Source organism: Oryctolagus cuniculus, chromosome 3, assembly GCF_964237555.1.
Source record: "Oryctolagus cuniculus chromosome 3, mOryCun1.1, whole genome shotgun sequence".
Taxonomy (NCBI): domain Eukaryota; kingdom Metazoa; phylum Chordata; class Mammalia; order Lagomorpha; family Leporidae; genus Oryctolagus; species Oryctolagus cuniculus.
This window is the reverse complement of record NC_091434.1, coordinates 111,524,396-111,541,380: the sequence shown is the minus strand read 5'-3', so window position 1 is coordinate 111,541,380 and position 16,985 is coordinate 111,524,396. Positions and strand designations below refer to the sequence as shown.

At 41.9% G+C, this 16,985-nt stretch overlaps 1 protein-coding gene and 1 long non-coding RNA gene across 6 annotated transcripts in view; one reads left to right on the top strand and one right to left on the bottom strand.

Annotated features, from left to right (window-relative positions):
• ACTR3 (actin related protein 3) overlaps positions 1-12,453 on the bottom strand; it is a 59,275-nt gene extending 46,822 nt beyond the window's left edge. For 2 of the 5 annotated variants that reach the window (XM_051849632.2, XM_051849631.2), the window contains exon 1: positions 10,038-10,777. Coding sequence is in view for 1 of the 5 variants with exons in the window: in XM_002712405.5 (XP_002712451.1) it covers positions 11,107-11,150 (44 nt within the window). In the remaining 4 variants the exon portion in view is untranslated. Of the gene's footprint in view, positions 1-10,037; positions 10,778-10,816; positions 10,939-11,106 lie in introns of those variants that run through there. The other 3 variants (XM_002712405.5, XM_070071013.1, XM_051849630.2) reach the window with 3 other exon arrangements.
• LOC138849008 (uncharacterized) overlaps positions 10,387-16,985 on the top strand; it is a 28,827-nt gene continuing 22,228 nt past the window's right edge. The window contains exon 1 of the long non-coding RNA XR_011387320.1: positions 10,387-10,524. This is a non-coding gene — a long non-coding RNA (uncharacterized lncRNA). The remainder of the gene's footprint in view (positions 10,525-16,985) is intronic.

Sequence of the window (16,985 nt, the reverse complement as noted above, 5' to 3'; positions counted from 1 at the left end):
AGGAGGTACCTTTCTCTGAAGGGAGGAGAGAACTTCCACTTTGACCATGGCCTTGTCTAAATATGATCAGAGTCAGTGAACTCAGGGGGGGCTTCCATAGCCTTGGCAACTCATGACAAGAGCCTAGGGAGATTACTGACACCATAAACAAGAGTGTCAAATTGTTAAGTCAACAACAGGAGTCACTGTGCACTTACTCTTCATGTAGGATCTCTGTCCTTAATGTGTTATACAATGTGAATTAAGGCTATAACTAGTACTCAAACAGTATTTTACACTTTGTGTTTCAGTGTGGGTGCAAACTGTTGAAATCTTTTCTTAATTTATACTAAATTGATCTTCTGTATATAAAGATAATTGAAAATAAATCTTGTTGCGAATGGAATGGGAGAGGGAGCGGGAGATGGGAGGGTTGCGGGTAGGAGGGAAGTTATGGGGGGGGTAAAACAATTGTAATCTATAAACTGTACTTTGGAAATTTATATTTATTAAATAAAAGTTTAGAAAATGAAAAAAAAAAAGTAGTCAGGGGCTAGCGCTGTAGCTTAGTAGATTAAGCCTCCGCCTGCAGTGCCAGCATCCTATATGGATGCCGGTTCGAGTCCCAGCTGCTCTGCTTCCAATCCAGCTCCCTGCTGATGGCATGGGACAGCAGTAGAAGATGGCCTGTGTGGTCCTTGGGCCCCTGCACCCACATGGGAAACCAGGAAGAAGCTCATGGCTCCTGAGTTTGGACTGTCCCAGCTCCAGCCATTGCAGCCATCTGAAAGACAACCTCTCTCTCTCTAAATAACTCTGCCTCTCAGAGAAAGAAAGAAAGAAAGAAAGAAAGAAAGAAAGAAAGAGAGAGAGAGAGAGAGAGAGAGAGAGAGAGAGAGAGAAAGAAAGAAAGAAAGAAAGAAAGAAAGAAAGAAAGAAAGAAAGAAAGAAAGAAAGAAAGAAAGAAAGAAAGAAAGAAAGAGTTTTGTCATGGTATCTATAAAGTATACTGTCGCTCCCCCTCTTCGTGGAGGAACGACACAGGACCCTGCGCTGTTCTTTTGTCTGCTCGGCCCTTCCCGGGTTTGCTGCTGGTTCTTCCTGGGTTGGCTACCGTCCCTTCCACCTCCGTGGAAGGGCGGTTCCCCCTGCCACTTTCCCCACTTCCGCGGGGGAGCGGCACACCGCCGGCCGGCTCTCTCGGGGCTGCTCAGGTGTTCCTTCAGATAGATGTTCCTGGTGCATGTTGTCTCTCTCCTCCTTTATAGTCCTCTTCCACCAATCCCAACTCTGCTACCCACACGCCGAGTACGCTGCTCTCCTCCAATCAGGAGCAGGTCCTGCTGCTTATTGGTTGAACTGGAGGCAGCTGTGTAGAAGCTGTTTCCTCTTCTCCCAGCGCCATATTGTGGGAGAGCAGATGCATAAAATAAGTCTTAATTCCAGTAACTTAGTCTAGTCCGAGTTGCTCCCAGTTGCTCCCCACAGTATACCTACAGAAAAAAAAAAAATTCTAGACGGCTCAAGTCCTTGGGCCCCTGCACCCACGTGGGAGACCTGGAAGCAGCTCCTAGCTCCTGGCTTCAGATCGGCACAGCTCTGGCCATTGCGCCTAATGGAGGAGTGAAACCAGTGGATGGAAGACTTCTATCTCTCTCTGCTTCTCCTCTCTCTGTGTAACTCTGCCTTGCAAATAAATAATAAATCAATCTTTTTTTAAAAAAGTTTCTAAACTTAGTTTAAAATGGCAGTTGTAGAAAACAATAGTTTTTCATTTATGTCCTGCAGTATGCTTCTGCATTATAACAAAACACTAAAGAATTCTGATGCATGTATTGTATCAGGCCTATTTTAACTATTTAACTATAAATAACACACATTATGTTGTTCTTTTTAAAATTATTTTTTCATTTTCTTAAATGCGTATTCATTTTTATTTACTTGAAAGGCATAGCAACAGGACTGGTGTGGTGCCATAGCAGGAAACCCACTGTCTACCATACCAGCATCCCATGCAGCCTTCAGTTCATGCCCTGGCTGCTCCACTTCCCATCCAACTCTATGCTAGTGGCCTGGGAAGAGCATCAGAGGATGGCCTAGTGCTTGAGCCCCTAACACCCATGTGGGAGACCCAGATGAAGCTCCTGGCTCCTAGCTTCAGCCTGGCTCAGTTCTAGCCATTGCAGCCATCTAGGAAGTGAACCAGCTGATGGAAGATCTCTAATTCTTTCAAATAAATAAACAAATCTTTTTTAAAAGGTGGGGAGGGGAAGGGGTAGAACAGCAACAGAGATGGAGTAAGCTTCTTTTCATCCACAGTTTCACTTCCCAAATGCACACAATAAGTAGCACTGGTTAGGCCAAAACCAAGAGCCAGTAACTCCATCCAGGTCTCCCATGTGGATGGCAAAGACTGCTGCTTCCCAAGTGCCATTAGCAGGAAGGAGCTGGATGTGGGTGTCTCAACAGGCAGCTTAACCAACTACACCACAACATCTACCCCTACATTACGTTATTCTAACTACCAAAAGCAAATTTCAATTACTGTAACTCATATATGTGAATTCATAAGAAAATTTAAGAGAATATAACTGTACTAGCAAGTAGTAAGCAGGAACAGGGTAAGGTTTGGTACAGAAATTAAGCCACTACTTGGCATACCCACATTCCAGATCAGAGTGCCTGGGTTTTTTGAGTATAGACTGTTATCCAGTTCTCCTTCCTGGTAATGTGTCACCGGGAGATAGCAGATAATGGTTCAAGTAGCTGGGTCCCTGCCACTCATGTAGGAGACCCAGAGTGAGTTCCCAGCTCTTGGCTTCAGCTTGGCCCAGCTCTGGTTGTTGAGGGCATCTGGGGAGTGAACCAATAGATGGGAGATCTCTCTCTCGGGTTTTAAAATAAATAAACTGATTAATTAATAACTAACTAGTAACATTCCTAAAGACATTTCTCAACTCTGAGTCTGTTTAGTCTGTATATGAAGAGTGGTTTAAATTATTTTCGAAGTTTTTTTTTTCAGCTCTGTAATTCTACATGAATCATTAGGTATTTCCTTTAATTCACTAAAGCAAGCTTCAAAAATACACATTAAAAGCTATTTCTGTCTCAAAGTAAATTAGTTTTAGAAATGCATACATCGGAAGAAAAACACACTAAATTTAATTACAATTCTCAAAAACTTAAGTCAATACTTGTGTTCTATCACAGACCATTACTAAAATCGTTGTTTCCATATTTACAGTTTCAAATCAACTCTAAATAGTAAGGTCTTCTACACCTTGTCTTTTAAGACATTTATTATCCTCACTGCAATCCCTAATTCACACTAAATACTGAAAAATATCCAAAGACATCCTTTCTCAGGACTACTGCATTTTCACAAAAGGCAAGAAGAGCAACGAGAATGCTTAAAGATGGAATATTCAGCAGCATAACAGATGAATATTCTTCTGAGGTATGTATCAGGGTTGGGGACAAGAAGGAGTAGAAAAATAAAATACACACATTATACAAATTCAAGGATATTCCTTTCCTGGTTGTAGGGAACATGTTTGGAAAGGATTTTGAAAAAAAAATTTAAAATTTCACAAAATAATCCTTTAGATTATTTAGATTTATTTAGATGTCTTTACTGTGGTATTAGTCAATTATATAATAGTTATGTTTTATGATAGAAAATCCTACATAAAATTGTAAAACAAGCAAAGAGACACAATCACTATCTTAGATAACCAAATCTAAAACATTAATCCAATAACATCACCTTATCTTGCATTGCTTAATAATTCATGAATGTTGTAAGTGCTTGGTAAGCTACAGCACACATTTTTGTAGTATAACCACTTAATTGCTTTGCTCTTCTTTATGTTTGCTGTTATTACAGATAGGTAATATCATAAAAAAAGATACAAGTTCTGAAAGAATTACAGGGGAGTATTCAAATGCTTTTATTATAACGGAATCCTGTTGCTGGAAATATATTACTTAGAGCCACGTTTTAACCACTCTACACTTCTGCCCCTAGTCTAAGCACTTAGGTGTTTCCACCTGTTGGGACAGGTACAGCTTGCTGGCCAAGGGAAATTTAACACTACCCTGAGCTAAACTTTCCTGCTTAAGGATTTCACTCTTAAAAAGTAGACTGAAGGGCTGGCGCTTTGATGCAGCAGATTAAAGCCCTGGCCGGTAGCACCAGCATCCCATATGGGCACCGGTTCCAGTCCAAACTGCTCCACTTCCAATCCGGTTCCCAGTTAATACGCCTGGGAGAGCAGTGGAGGATGGCCCAAGATCTTGGGCCCCTGCACCCACATGGGAGACCTGGAAGAAAGCTCTGGGCTCCTGGCTTCAGATTGGCCAGCTCTGGTCATTGAGGCCATTTGGGAAGTGAACCAGCAGACTGAAGAACGCTATCTCTACCTCTTTCTCTCTGTTTCTACCTCTCTCTAAGTCTTTCAAATAAATAAAATAAATATTAAAAAAAAAAAAATGAAAAGAAAGTAGACTGAGACCAGAGAAGACTGACAATCAGCATAACTGATGACGCTTCACAGCCACATGTACTCACTCATCCTTGTGATGCTCAAGAAGCAGGACCACATAGCCACAGTGTTTTAAATGTTCTTTTCTCTCTATTCGTTCATTATTTTACATTCAATTTTATAAATTATTATGATTCCCAAATCTTCACTTTCACTCTGTAAGTTTTTTTTTTATTTTTTTAAGGTTTTATTTACTTATTTGAAAAGCAGAATTACAGAGAGGCAGAGGCAGAACAGAGTTCTTCCATCCACTGATTCACTCCCCAGATGGCCATAATGGCTGGAGCTGCACCAATCCAAAGCCAGGAGCCAGGCGGGAGCTTCCTCCGGGCCTCCCACGTGGATGCAGGGGCCCAAGGACTTGGGCCATCATCTACTGCTTTCCCAGGCCATAGCAGAGCTGGAAGTGGAGCAGCCATGACCCAAACCAGTGCCCACCAGCACTTTACCTACTACACCACAGTGCCAGCCCCCCACTCCCAAGTTTTTAACTTCCTCTAGCACACTTCCAATTACAGATCATCATTAAAAATTCAACAACAAATTCCAATTTTATCCATTTACTTAAAACAAACTCCATTATTATCCCAGTCACTCAACCTCTCAATCTTGAAATCTTCATTGATGCCTACTTATAATCCATTAGAATCAACTGCCAGGTCCTAGCTACACACTCACAATCTCTCAAATCACAAAATATCCTGATTGCAAAGACCTGTTCAATTATTCTGCAAGGAAGTGAGGTAGGCAGCCCAAGACCTGCAAGAGGTAAGAAAATAAGGCTAAAACAATGTTCCTCTCCTTAGGATAACTCATGCTTAAAATAATTGAAACATATTATGTTCTTACTATGTGCCAGGCACTATGCTGAGCCATCTTGATTATTTAAAAAAAAAAAGCCATAATTTGACCTTCAGATTAGATGGGAGTAAGACAACCTGCAGGCTTTGAAGCACACAGTCATACAGCTAGTAGTGGTAAAGGTTGAACTCAAAAAACAGCAAACTAAAAAAGCCCTTTCTAGCTGTAAGTGAACAATACAAAAAAAATGCCAGAAGCAAAGTACAGACAAGAGGCTGGTGTGTGGTACAGCAGGTTAAGTCACCGTTTATGACACTGGCCAGAGTGCTGGTTCAAGTCTTGGCTACTCTGTTTCTAATCCAGCTTCCTGCTAATGCACCTGGGAAGACAACTGAGGATGGCCCAAATGCTAAGGCCCCTGCCACCCACTTGGGAGACCCAGATGCAGTTCCTGGCTCTTGGCTTCATTCCAGACCTGGCTGTTGCAGCCATCTGGGGAGTGAACCAGTAGATGGAAGATTGAAGATTGCTCTCTCATGCCCTCTCTCTCTCTCTGCCTCTCAAATAAATAAATCTTAAAAAAGTAAGAAAAAAAAAAGCAGTATTTTCCTAATGTGTATCTTCTACTCTATTTTCACCACCAATATGCTATGGCAGAATTTTTACAAGGTTGGAACTGAGTAGCTGCTTAAGAATTATGTAAAAAGCCCATTTAAATAGGCCCAATCCTTGAGATTCTAGATATGAGATGTTTCTGATTATTCCTAATTCCTATTTTCATTTATCACTTCAACAAAGATCCATAACTTCATTCCAAATATCTCATGTACAACTGATCCTACAGCATTCTACAAATATACCAAAAGCCCTATTTTCAATATCTCATACCTCTATTTGAAAATTTTATACTCTATCAAGCAAAACTTTTTTGCAATCAAAGCCTTGCTGACATAGGAATACCTGATACAGAAGAGGCACAACAAATGCTAGTTCCCTTTCACATTATATAATTCAGATCCACATGTTACTACATAGTACACAATTCATATTGGAGGGGTACAGCCCAACATCATGCTAAAAGTGCTAAACACAAGAAGCAGCCACTCTTTCCTTTTGTCTTTTCCTTCTCGTTTGCAAAATACTGTCCTGTATCCATCCAAATTCTTAAAAAAAGACAGCTCAATTCTGACATAAAGTTTGCTTAACTTCTAAACACAAAAATCTCCTTCTTTCCTTACAATTTAGATAGCCACCACTGTCTAAAAAACACATATCCTAACATTTGATTAAATGTAATTGTCTACCATCCTTTTTTTTTTTTTTTAATGATTTTAGGTTGTTCAATTAACGTTCCTGGAAGTAGACTGTAAAATTTTCATTATAATTCCAAGAGTGCCTAGCTGCTACTAAGTACGTGGTAAGCCTCAATTTGACAATAATATCTTCCAACCTGTGTAAGTCATCCTTAAGACACTAAAAATGTTTATCTTTACAGCATTACAAGGTGTTCCTCCGAAAAAAAAAAGTAAAAATATTTAAAAGCTCAAAATATCTAAAGGATCCCCCTCCACGTAAGTGTGACATAGTGTAGCAGCTCTGCCACACTTACTTGCTACAATACTCTGGGCAAATAGCTTAACTTCTTCAAACTTAAATTTCCTTTAACTCTAAATCAGAGATAATACATCTCAGGTTGCTGTGAAAAGTTAATGAGATAATATTCATAAAGCATTTAGCATAGGCTTTTACACAAACTTCTTGTTAAATGCCAGCTATAATTATTTCCTTAAAAACAAAACCCAGAGTGTATTTCCTAAAAACTAAATTTAAGCAAATTGACAAGGAAAATTCTAATAACTCACATATCCAGAAAAAAAAGCCATGAAGATTTCTCTAAATCAAATGCCTAAGGATAGAATTTTTTTTTTGTAAAATTATGAATGAGTTAACTTTATCAACAAAAATAAAGCAAATGTACATAGTTCCAAAAAGGGGCTCAGGAGTACCTGCAGTTAATAGAAAGAACACAGGGCTTAAATACAGAAGAATTTAGGTCCAAATAACAGCTCAAACAACTGCATGATACTAGAAGAGTTATTTAAATTCTCTAATGCTATTTTCTTACTTGTACAATGAAGCAAAAATAGCTGTCACAGATCATGTAAAAAGCCTGGCCAGCAGGTCTTCTACTCACAGTGGATCTTTCCCTCCTGTGCTTAAAAATAAAAATTCTCAACTGCATTTTACAGTAAGGCTGGAAAGTTCACCAGATACAATAATTTAAGATCAATAGAGGTATTTAAACACAAAATTGGCAGGCAGGAAAAAATACTGGCAGGAAAAGAGAAGAGATTTTAGCTAAGTCTAAGAAACTGACTTCTCAACAGGAGCAAGGCTGCTGTATCTCCTTCAAACAGCATGTAAAAATGTTCTATCGCGGATTAAGGATTTTAATTAATGCTTTTTTGGTTAACAAGATACTTTGAATATTTCAACCCTGTGGCTAGAGAAAATACATTATTATTAAACATAGGTACAGAATTCATGGAAGAAACATGTACTTCCCACTTAAGTCTTCCCTCATCCACCCAGCTCTTCCTCACTGCTTTCAAACAAGATCATGTTTTATCTACATAATTTCTGGAATGTGGCCATTAGATGAATTAAATAAACTCATCATTCACTGACTTCTACAAAATATGCTACATTTTAAGATTGCTAAGAAGCTAAAGTCAATTAGGGAAATTTCTTAATTTACTCTAGATCTGAACATACCTTTTATAACAAGCTGTATTAACCTCTACTATCATAATCACCAGAAATAACTTACCAATGTAGTGTTTAGGAGTCAGAGGGGGACATAAAAGGGAAAAGGAAAATCACAAAGTAAAGCTCTATAAACATGCTAGACCTTAGCAGGACAGCAGGAGTTCCCTTATTTGACTTGAATATTGCAGAAATATGAGTGAAAATATGCCAAAAAAACAAAACAAAAAAGGAACCCACTTGGGATAATCTTAACCTTCACAAATATTACAATGTTTTACAAAATTTGCTAATGTTTTTCTCATCACTAATGGCAAATTTGAGTTCTGTAATTCAGTTTTATTTAAACAACCAGCTCCATCAATGGGAATCTGTGTGCCCAAATTTTATTCTACAATGCTTTTCCAATACAGACCAGGAAGTGTGTAGATAAGGTATAAATATGAAGGAAGTATTTCTAAATGTTTTTGAAAATAAGTATTTTTGCTTATGACCTTAAGTCTAGGTCATTCTTATTTTGAGGAAGATCCCTAATTTAAAATCTAGAGGTTGAGTTTCATGATTACTAACTCTCACAACATTTATCATCTAAGACCACCAAGTTTCATAGACGGTCACTTTTTTGGTCACCTTTTGCTTAACTTACATAATGAAATGAAATGAGCAACCTGATTCAGGATATAATTTTTCACTTATACTGAGTGGGTAATTTTAATTAGAGACCCAAGAGAGGAATGCATTCTTTAAGCATAAAGAAGTATACAAATTATACATGTGGTTTGCATTTGGGGACCACAGTATCTTAGAACCCAAAACTCCCTGTTAAGGCTATCCTTACAGATGCTTTTTTATCTGACCCAACCTCAAGGACTTACCTCTACACGCTAAAAATAAAGTTGAAGGTGTTAACTTTCCAGGAGTGGCATTTAATAGGCAACTGGAAAGACCAAAAAACCCTTTTGAGGCCCAAAATAAAAGAAACTGTAATCAGTGCCATTACAGTCATTGAGCATCCAGTTAATAACTTCTCTTTATGAGGTAAGATTAGTGTAATAACGTATTAATTGACATATTAAAACAAACAAAAATAGATTTAACCCCTCTCTTCATTCCTCCTGATCACTCAGCAAAAAAATCCAAGGTTGATCTTTCAGAAAAGAGGTCACTTAAATACAGTTACCCTCAATAAGATAACCTAATATAATATTTCAAAAGTAACCAAAACTGTAACATAAATGGAGAGAAAAATTAACATATTTAGATTACCAAGTTATTTATTAGTTTGACAATTATCGATACTACTTTTATGGGTAATCCAGTAATATCTAAAGCATTAAGCATTCATCTAGCAGCAATATTTGTCACTTTAACAAAACACACCTGAAAAGTCCTACTCAGGCTACATTTAATTTTAAAACCAATCTTCCACACAAATTACTCAGCAATTAGATTAACAGAGAAATGTTTAAAAAACACTAGTTCAGGGAAACAAGACTCCAAGAAGAATAAGGTATAATAAGATATCCATAAGATATCCATCAAAATAAATACATACATATATTCCAAAGCTAAGCGAAGAGTGGTTCCCAAGGAAAAATATTAAGAAGTCAATTGTTTCCTTCTGCCTTACTGGGGCTTCAGAAACTGTCACTCTAGCATCAAGTTTTGAGAACTAAGACAAGGGAAATTTTAAATAGAGTATATAAAGAAAGAAGCAGATGTCATATTTTAAGTAACAATAGTATGGTGAATAATAAAAGGGGGAGAAAAGGCTATCAACAGCTCCCTTCCCCTCAAAAAAACTGGAAGGTTTTAGGGATTAAACAGATATGATCAGCATGGGCCAAAAAGAAAACTAAACTCCCGCTTCCAATACACCAACATAAAACAGTCATTCTACATTAAAACATAAGCAGTTTATTCTCTCTGTAAGGATATAGCACGTACCGTAACTCTCTGCATGTCTATATTAATGCAAAAGGAAAGACTACTTTCAAGCCATTCTGTTTTAGTAAAGGGCTCTACAGCTCTATGACAAACGACTCCCAGCAAAGGAAGCACATTCCTCTATACCTCCACACCTTCCCCCTGGCTTTAAGATCCCGGTTTCTGTTCCAGGGTGTTTCCCTTCCCCCTTCCCCTAAACTGCTATCTAGCACTGCCAATCCAAGTGTCTCTGGAACCTGGTTAAATTTGAAAGTTCTAGTAAGATGTGTTCAGGTTGGAAACGAAAAACTACCTTATAAGGGTATAAAAGACTGAAAGCAGGAAGCGGCTTTGACAAAACTAAGGAAGTTGCAGCGCGCTTGCTCACTAGGGGACTTTTTTGAGGCAAGAGAAGTAACACATGACATTTTTGTCTCGAGTTAAGATGTGACTTGGTTCACCGGTAGAAACCCCCTGGGAGATGGAAAAGACCGGGAGTGGACACGAGGTGGGTGGTCGAACGAAAGCCCCGTCCCAGCTTCCCATTTTCCGAGTCCCATTCTTCCCTCTCCCCACCCACACCCGGGGCGGTGTTGTCACAGCAGTCTTGCAAAACCCACAAGGAGCGCTTCTCTTTTCTCGCCCCTCTGCCAGGCTGGTCCCCGCGCTCGCGCCCCTGGCTCCCCAAGCCCCACGGGCAGGAAGCGGCGCGGAGAGCGGGGAAGGAAGCCAGGTGGGCTGGGTTAGGCAAGGCGACCACCCCAGATGACTGCGGCCCCCGGGGAGGCGAACGTTCCCACCTAGATCTCCTTGGGCGGCGCTGCCCACCGCGGGGACGGAAGCGCTGGAAGGGGTCGCGCGAACGAAGCCGCTCCCGGGGGGGTTCTCGGCCCCGCGCCCCTGCCCCTGCCCCAGTCCCAGTCCCACGAGGGTGAAGCCAGGGGACGAGGGAGGCGCTGGCTGCGGGCCCCACCCCTTGCAAGCCGGCGGCTGCAGCTCGCCGCACCATTCATCTCCCGGCCTCCTCCCTCCCCCGCCATTTTCCTTCCTCCGCCTCAGTTTCCCTACCCCCGCCCGTGAGCCCCCTTACCCCGTGCCACAGTCCACCACACAGGCCGGCAGCCGTCCCGCCATCTTCCTCCTCGCCTGCTGCTGCCGCTGCCGCTGCCGCCGCCGTCTGCTCCGTGCTGCTTGGGGCCAGGGATTGGCGGCAGGAGATGGGAACTATCTGACCATCCACAGCCGGGCCGCCCTCTCCGTCCGGGGGGGAAGCTGGCAAGCCGAAGCAGTAGCAAGAAAGCAGCAGGCTCGGTCAGCGGCTACCACTTCCGCAACCCAGGCAGCCAGGCAGTCCCCGCCCTGCCCCGCCGCGGCCTCCTCCCCCTCTCTCTTCCCTCCTCCTCACTCCTGCCCCCACCCTACAACTTCTCCCCCTCACGCCGCCTTTCCCCAGGAAGCCAAGATGGCCGCCGGTGCCGACGCCCCGGCCAGGCCAGGCCCAGGCCCCGAGCGCTCCCCCTTCCGGCTCCGAGCGGGAGGGGCGAGAGAGCATGCGCAGTGAGGTGCGGCCGCCGGCCGAGGCTCCTGTCCGGACGTCGACGCGATCCGTTTCGGGTTTTGCAAAAAGGTGGAAACGGAGAACGCAGCCCCAGCCTCCTCCAGTTGTCTTTTTGAAGCTTTTCGGTGCAACCCTTTGGTTTAGTTTCAGTTATTTCTGTGCGAGTTTGAGGGAAGAATGGAAGCGCATCCTGCAGCTACGTGTATCTCCAGTGCCCCGGGGGAAAACGGACTAATTGAAAACGGCGTTCGCGGCCTGCAGCCATTGTTGGAACTTGAATGGCTGTTTTTCTGGGTGGGAAAGAGTCCTCCTGTGATCGTGGGTGCTCATTCGGGAAACGGATGAACAAAGGCTTGCACGGTGGCCCTCTGGCTTTTGTTCCACGCTTCTGTTCAGCTACACTTGGGCATTGCCACGCTGTCGACTGCAGGCCCCCCAGCGGGCAGGCCCCTGTCAACCAGGAGGGCCTGCCTTCCAGGATATTATAGGGCACATGCTTTACAAATGCCCTTTATGCAAGGCTTTTGGATTGTGGAGGAACATTTCCTTCTGAAATAGATTCTACCATCAGAATAACTACCAGGATTAAGGGTCAAAATAATATTTTTAAATTTAAAACTGAAAGACCTAAAGCAAGGGTTTTCACGGTTTCCTGTGTGATAATCACCTGGAAGGCTTGCTGTAACAGCTTGCTGAGCCACAGCCCTGGAGTTTTGTGATTAATTGGTCTAAAGAGAACCCTGAGAATTTGCATTTCTCACGAATAGCTGGGTTTCCACTTAAAGAATGCAGAAGGTTAATAGCTTTTCTCTCTGCCAGGCATTGTATCTTCTGATAAACCATCCTGAGCTTGTTTATATGAGGCTAAAATTAAAATAGTTTTCATAAGAAAGTGTCTTATTCAGTCCAGAAGATCATGCAATGTGATGTTGAGCTGGCCCGGGGAATGGAATATGGGTTTTTCATTCATTCGTTTGGCAAAAAAAATATTGTTCACCTACTCTGTTCTGGCAGAGACGGTGCTGACTCTGAATATTCAGTGTGTTGCAAAAGATACAAGATCTCTGCTCTTCCAGAGTTTACAGACAGATTGTGTCTGTAAAGGCAATGGAAGGAAGAGAGCAGGGAGCTGTGAGAAATAGTGAGGAGTGGGAGTTTGGAAAGGGGATAAAAAAGGCTTCTCTGACCTGGAAATATTTTAAAACTGAAGCCTGAGAGTGGTAGGAGCTGAGAGGAAGGGGAGTCCCCCAGGAAGTGGGAACAGCAACGTCAAGGACCTGAGGCCAGAACAAGCTTGACCTCTTGCACAAATTCAAGGACCAAAGTGGTCAAAGTGAAGTGAGCCAGGGAACATGCGATGGGAAGTGAAATATTGGAAGGTGAAGCCTGAGAGAGAAGGGAGAATCAAACAATGTAAGAATCTTGGCTGCTGTAAGCATTTTAAAGTCTATCCTAAAAGCAACTTGAGACTGTCCAAGGGATACAGGCAAGCAAATGTTGTGACTGCCTTGTAGAGAATGGGTCCAGCTAAGTCCAGAATGAATCATGGATTGTGTGCTGGAGTTTAGAAGGCCAGTAGTCACATGAGAGCCAACACGTGCAGAAGACGCTCCCCAAAGGGTATCATCATCAATTAGTGTGCAACAAATTCATAGCTATTCATACTAAATAATCCTAAAGCAAGGCTTTTCTAAGAGTTTGTCTTCAAAGAAGTCAAACAGAGATGGTTCTTTCAAATGCGTTGATACTGGTTTTTCCATTAGATTTTGGAAGAAGGTTCTAGATGGGGATTGGTTGCTGCCACTTCCACAAATAATCAGGAGCATTTGGGGGAGCATACACTTGAAAATTGCTGTTAGAAGAGACAGGTGTGACTCAGTAGGGGCAGAGTGAATGTTGTTTCCAGCTGTTACAGGTAATAAGAGATCACAAAGGGATCACAAGGACAGAGACTAGGACCTTGAAGATGCCACTCGGTAGCCCACACTGGTCTTTGGTGGTTGTCATGGAAGTAGTTACATCAAGTGTCAGAAAGTGAGTGTTTTCAGGTCCAGGCAAGGTGAGGTTACAAGTTAAGGGGGCCATGGGGCAGGTGCGACAACATGGAGAACCCTCCCCTGACGACAGACAGCTGTTGCTGTGGAGAAATTCAGGCCTGGTGTTAGCAGAGCCATTGGGGCTTTATTTTATTGTTGTTTTTACAAGAGAAATCTGAAATCTGTTTTTGTCTTTGGTAGCTGCTGTGGTTTGACTGTGTCCCCCAGAGTTCATGTTTTGGAAATTTAATCCCCAATGCAGTAGTATTAAGAGATGGAACCTCTAAGAGATGATGAGGTCATGAGAGCTCTAGCCTTACAAAAAGATTAGTGCTATTATTACAGGAGTGGATCCATTATCATTATCGTGGAAGTGGGTCCCTTATCAAAGAATGAGTGCAGGCTTCCCCACCCCTCCATGTACTGCCTTCTGCCAGGGGATGATGCTTCAGAAGACCCTCACTAAGTGCTGGACCCTCAACCTTGGACTTAACCAGCTTCTAGAACTATGAGAATAGATTAAATATTCTTTATAAGATACCGAGTCCCTGGTATTCTATTACAGCAGCACAAAAAAATACAGTAACTAATTTTCTTCAGGCCTTATCTGACTTGTGGGCTTTCATTTTATAACTTTGGCTTTGTAGTTTAGCAGTGTGTTCTTTCAAATAGGAAGACATATCAGTAGTAGGTATTACCTCTTATCTCATAGGCATCTATCACAGTCTCACATAATGCATAACAGCCTATGTTTGTAAAGGCAGTAACTGCTGGAAGCATTTGGAAACTTCTAATGCTAAAGCATTTGTGCTTGTTCTTCATAATCTATCGACCTAAACTTTGCTTGCTTAAGAGCCCTCCTACTTCCTGTTTGCTGTATGCAAAACTGGTCAGCTACCGGTGTGGTGAGCAGCACAGAACCTGCAGATACACACGCAGCAAAAGCACTTCTGGTCATCCTGTTTGCATATTCACTGCTCCTGCTCATCTTCTCCAAACACAGAAGTAGAGCACACCAAAGTTAAAGGGCCTCTTAGAGATTATCTTATTCAAAGTGAAAAGGAAAGCAATGTTTGACTACCATACATCAATTCCTCCCTTACAGCACCTGTTTTTCTTTTAGTTCAGATCAACCAGACGCTTGGTTCTTGTCTATATCCAAGCCTGATTCTCAACTTTTCAAACATTGGTATGTCTTGAAGTATCTTTCCAATAATTATCCTTTGGCTTAAGTTAGCCGTGACCAATCCCCATTACTTGCAATAAATTTAAGGACTCTGAGTGATATTGGAGCCCACAGAATTTAAATTATTTTCCCAATATATTAAACTAAAGAACAGAGTTCAGACCAAACCATAATTTCAACCCCATTTCAGGGATCTTTCATTGTAATGCCATAAACAATGTTTCATTTTGAGAGATACACTGGTTACCAATCATCATAAGATTGTCTAGGTTATTCCTGTGCATTACAGCCCACTTACCACATGTCTTTGGATCTTAAAACGTATCCAGAAAATTCATATGTCATTTGATCTCTATTTTTTTTTTAAATGAGAACAGGGTGGGTGTTAAGGCGGGTTAAGATGTTTGAGACGCCTGCATCCCATATGGAAGTGCTAGGTCTAGTCCCAGCACCTCTGCTTCCCATCTAGCTTCCTGCTAGTGCAAGTAGGAAGGCATTGGATGATGGCCCAAGTATCTGGGGCCCTGCCACCACATGAGAGATTCAGATGGAGTGCTGAGCTCCTGGCTTCAGTCTGGTCCACCTAGCTGTTGTAGGCACCAGCAGCTAGAAATTTCGTGTGTGTGTGTGTGTGTGTGTGTGTCCCTCCTCTGTCACTCTACTTTTCAAATAAATCTTTCAAAAAAATAAATGATAATTATGGATAAGTAAAGATATGCCCTCAGTACTTACTACAGTGATAACTATTTGCATAGTGGCAGATCCCATCAAACCCACAGAGAGCATTGATTAAAAACAGATAGAGCCGGCGCTGAGGCTCAATAGGCTAATCCTCCACCTCTTGCCTCTCCCCCATCCTCTGAGCTTATCAAGATGACAAATGTGTGCAGGTTGGGAATGTGGGGAGTGGGCAGACAGTGTTCAGGTTGTAGGCCTTTGAATTTTTTTAAAAGCATATTATGAATTATAGAATGAGTACAGAAAGATTAAGAAGAATATGGTTTAACTGTAAAGAAATGGCCCTTTTCCTCATTACTTAAACATACAGACTTTAGCATACTAAAACTTGCCCATCACTTCTCCAACATTATCTTGGTGCCCATGTGCTACCTTTGTGCAAATTACTTGCAGAAGTGCTCCTTCAGACTTGCCTTCAAAATAGTCCTTTTATTTTAAATATATATTTATTCATTTATTTGAAAGGCAGAATTACAGAGAGAGAGGGATAGACAGATAGACAGACAGATCTTCTGTCTGCTGGTTCACTTCTCAAATAGTTGCAATTGGCGGGGCTGTGGAAGGCTGGAACCAGGAGCCAGGAACTGTATCTGGGTCTCCCACGACAGTGGCAGGGATCCAAAGACTTGGACCATCTTCCACTGCTTCCTGGGATGTTAGCTTGGAGATGGATCAGAAGTGGGGTTGCCAGGACTCGAACCAGTGGTCATATGGGATGACAGCGCCACAGGAGGTGGCTTAACCTGCTATTCCACAAGGCTGGCCTCGTGGCATTCTTTTCAGTGTCTTCATTGGTGGGTTATCTTGCCCTTTTTTGGGTAGATTTAATTTTTGGAATTGGTCAAAAGTAATTTCTTCAGGGTCAAGTCCCGGGAATAAAATGTCTGCTCCGCTAGGGCTGTATTTTTGGTCCAAAATATTATATGACTGTAAATAAAGCTGATTTTCATGTGCGATTTACGAACTGCTATCATGGTTTTACAGTGAAGTTCTAGGAAGACTTTATTCAAGGAACACATCCTTTAGGACTATAGACTGAAAGCATCCCCATTAAGGTGATGATGTTAGAGGTGGGACTTTTGACAGGTGATTAGGTCATGAGGGTAGAGCCTTCTTGAGTGCAATTAGGGCCCTTATAGAAGGGAACCCAAAAAACTCCCTCACCCTTCCCACCATGTGAGGACACAGCAAGAACTGGGAAGCAGACCCTCACCAGACATGGAACCTGTCCACACCTTGATCTTGGACTTTCGAACCTACTGAATTGTGAGAAATAACAGTCTGTTGTTTATAAACATATGGTATTTTGTTACAGCAGTTTCACCTAAGACACTAGGGTGAAAATACTCATTATAGGGGCAAAAATTTGGTGCAGCAGTTAAGATAACTTGAAATATCCATATCCCATATCAGAGTGCCTGGATTCAAATACCAACTGATTCCAGTTTCCT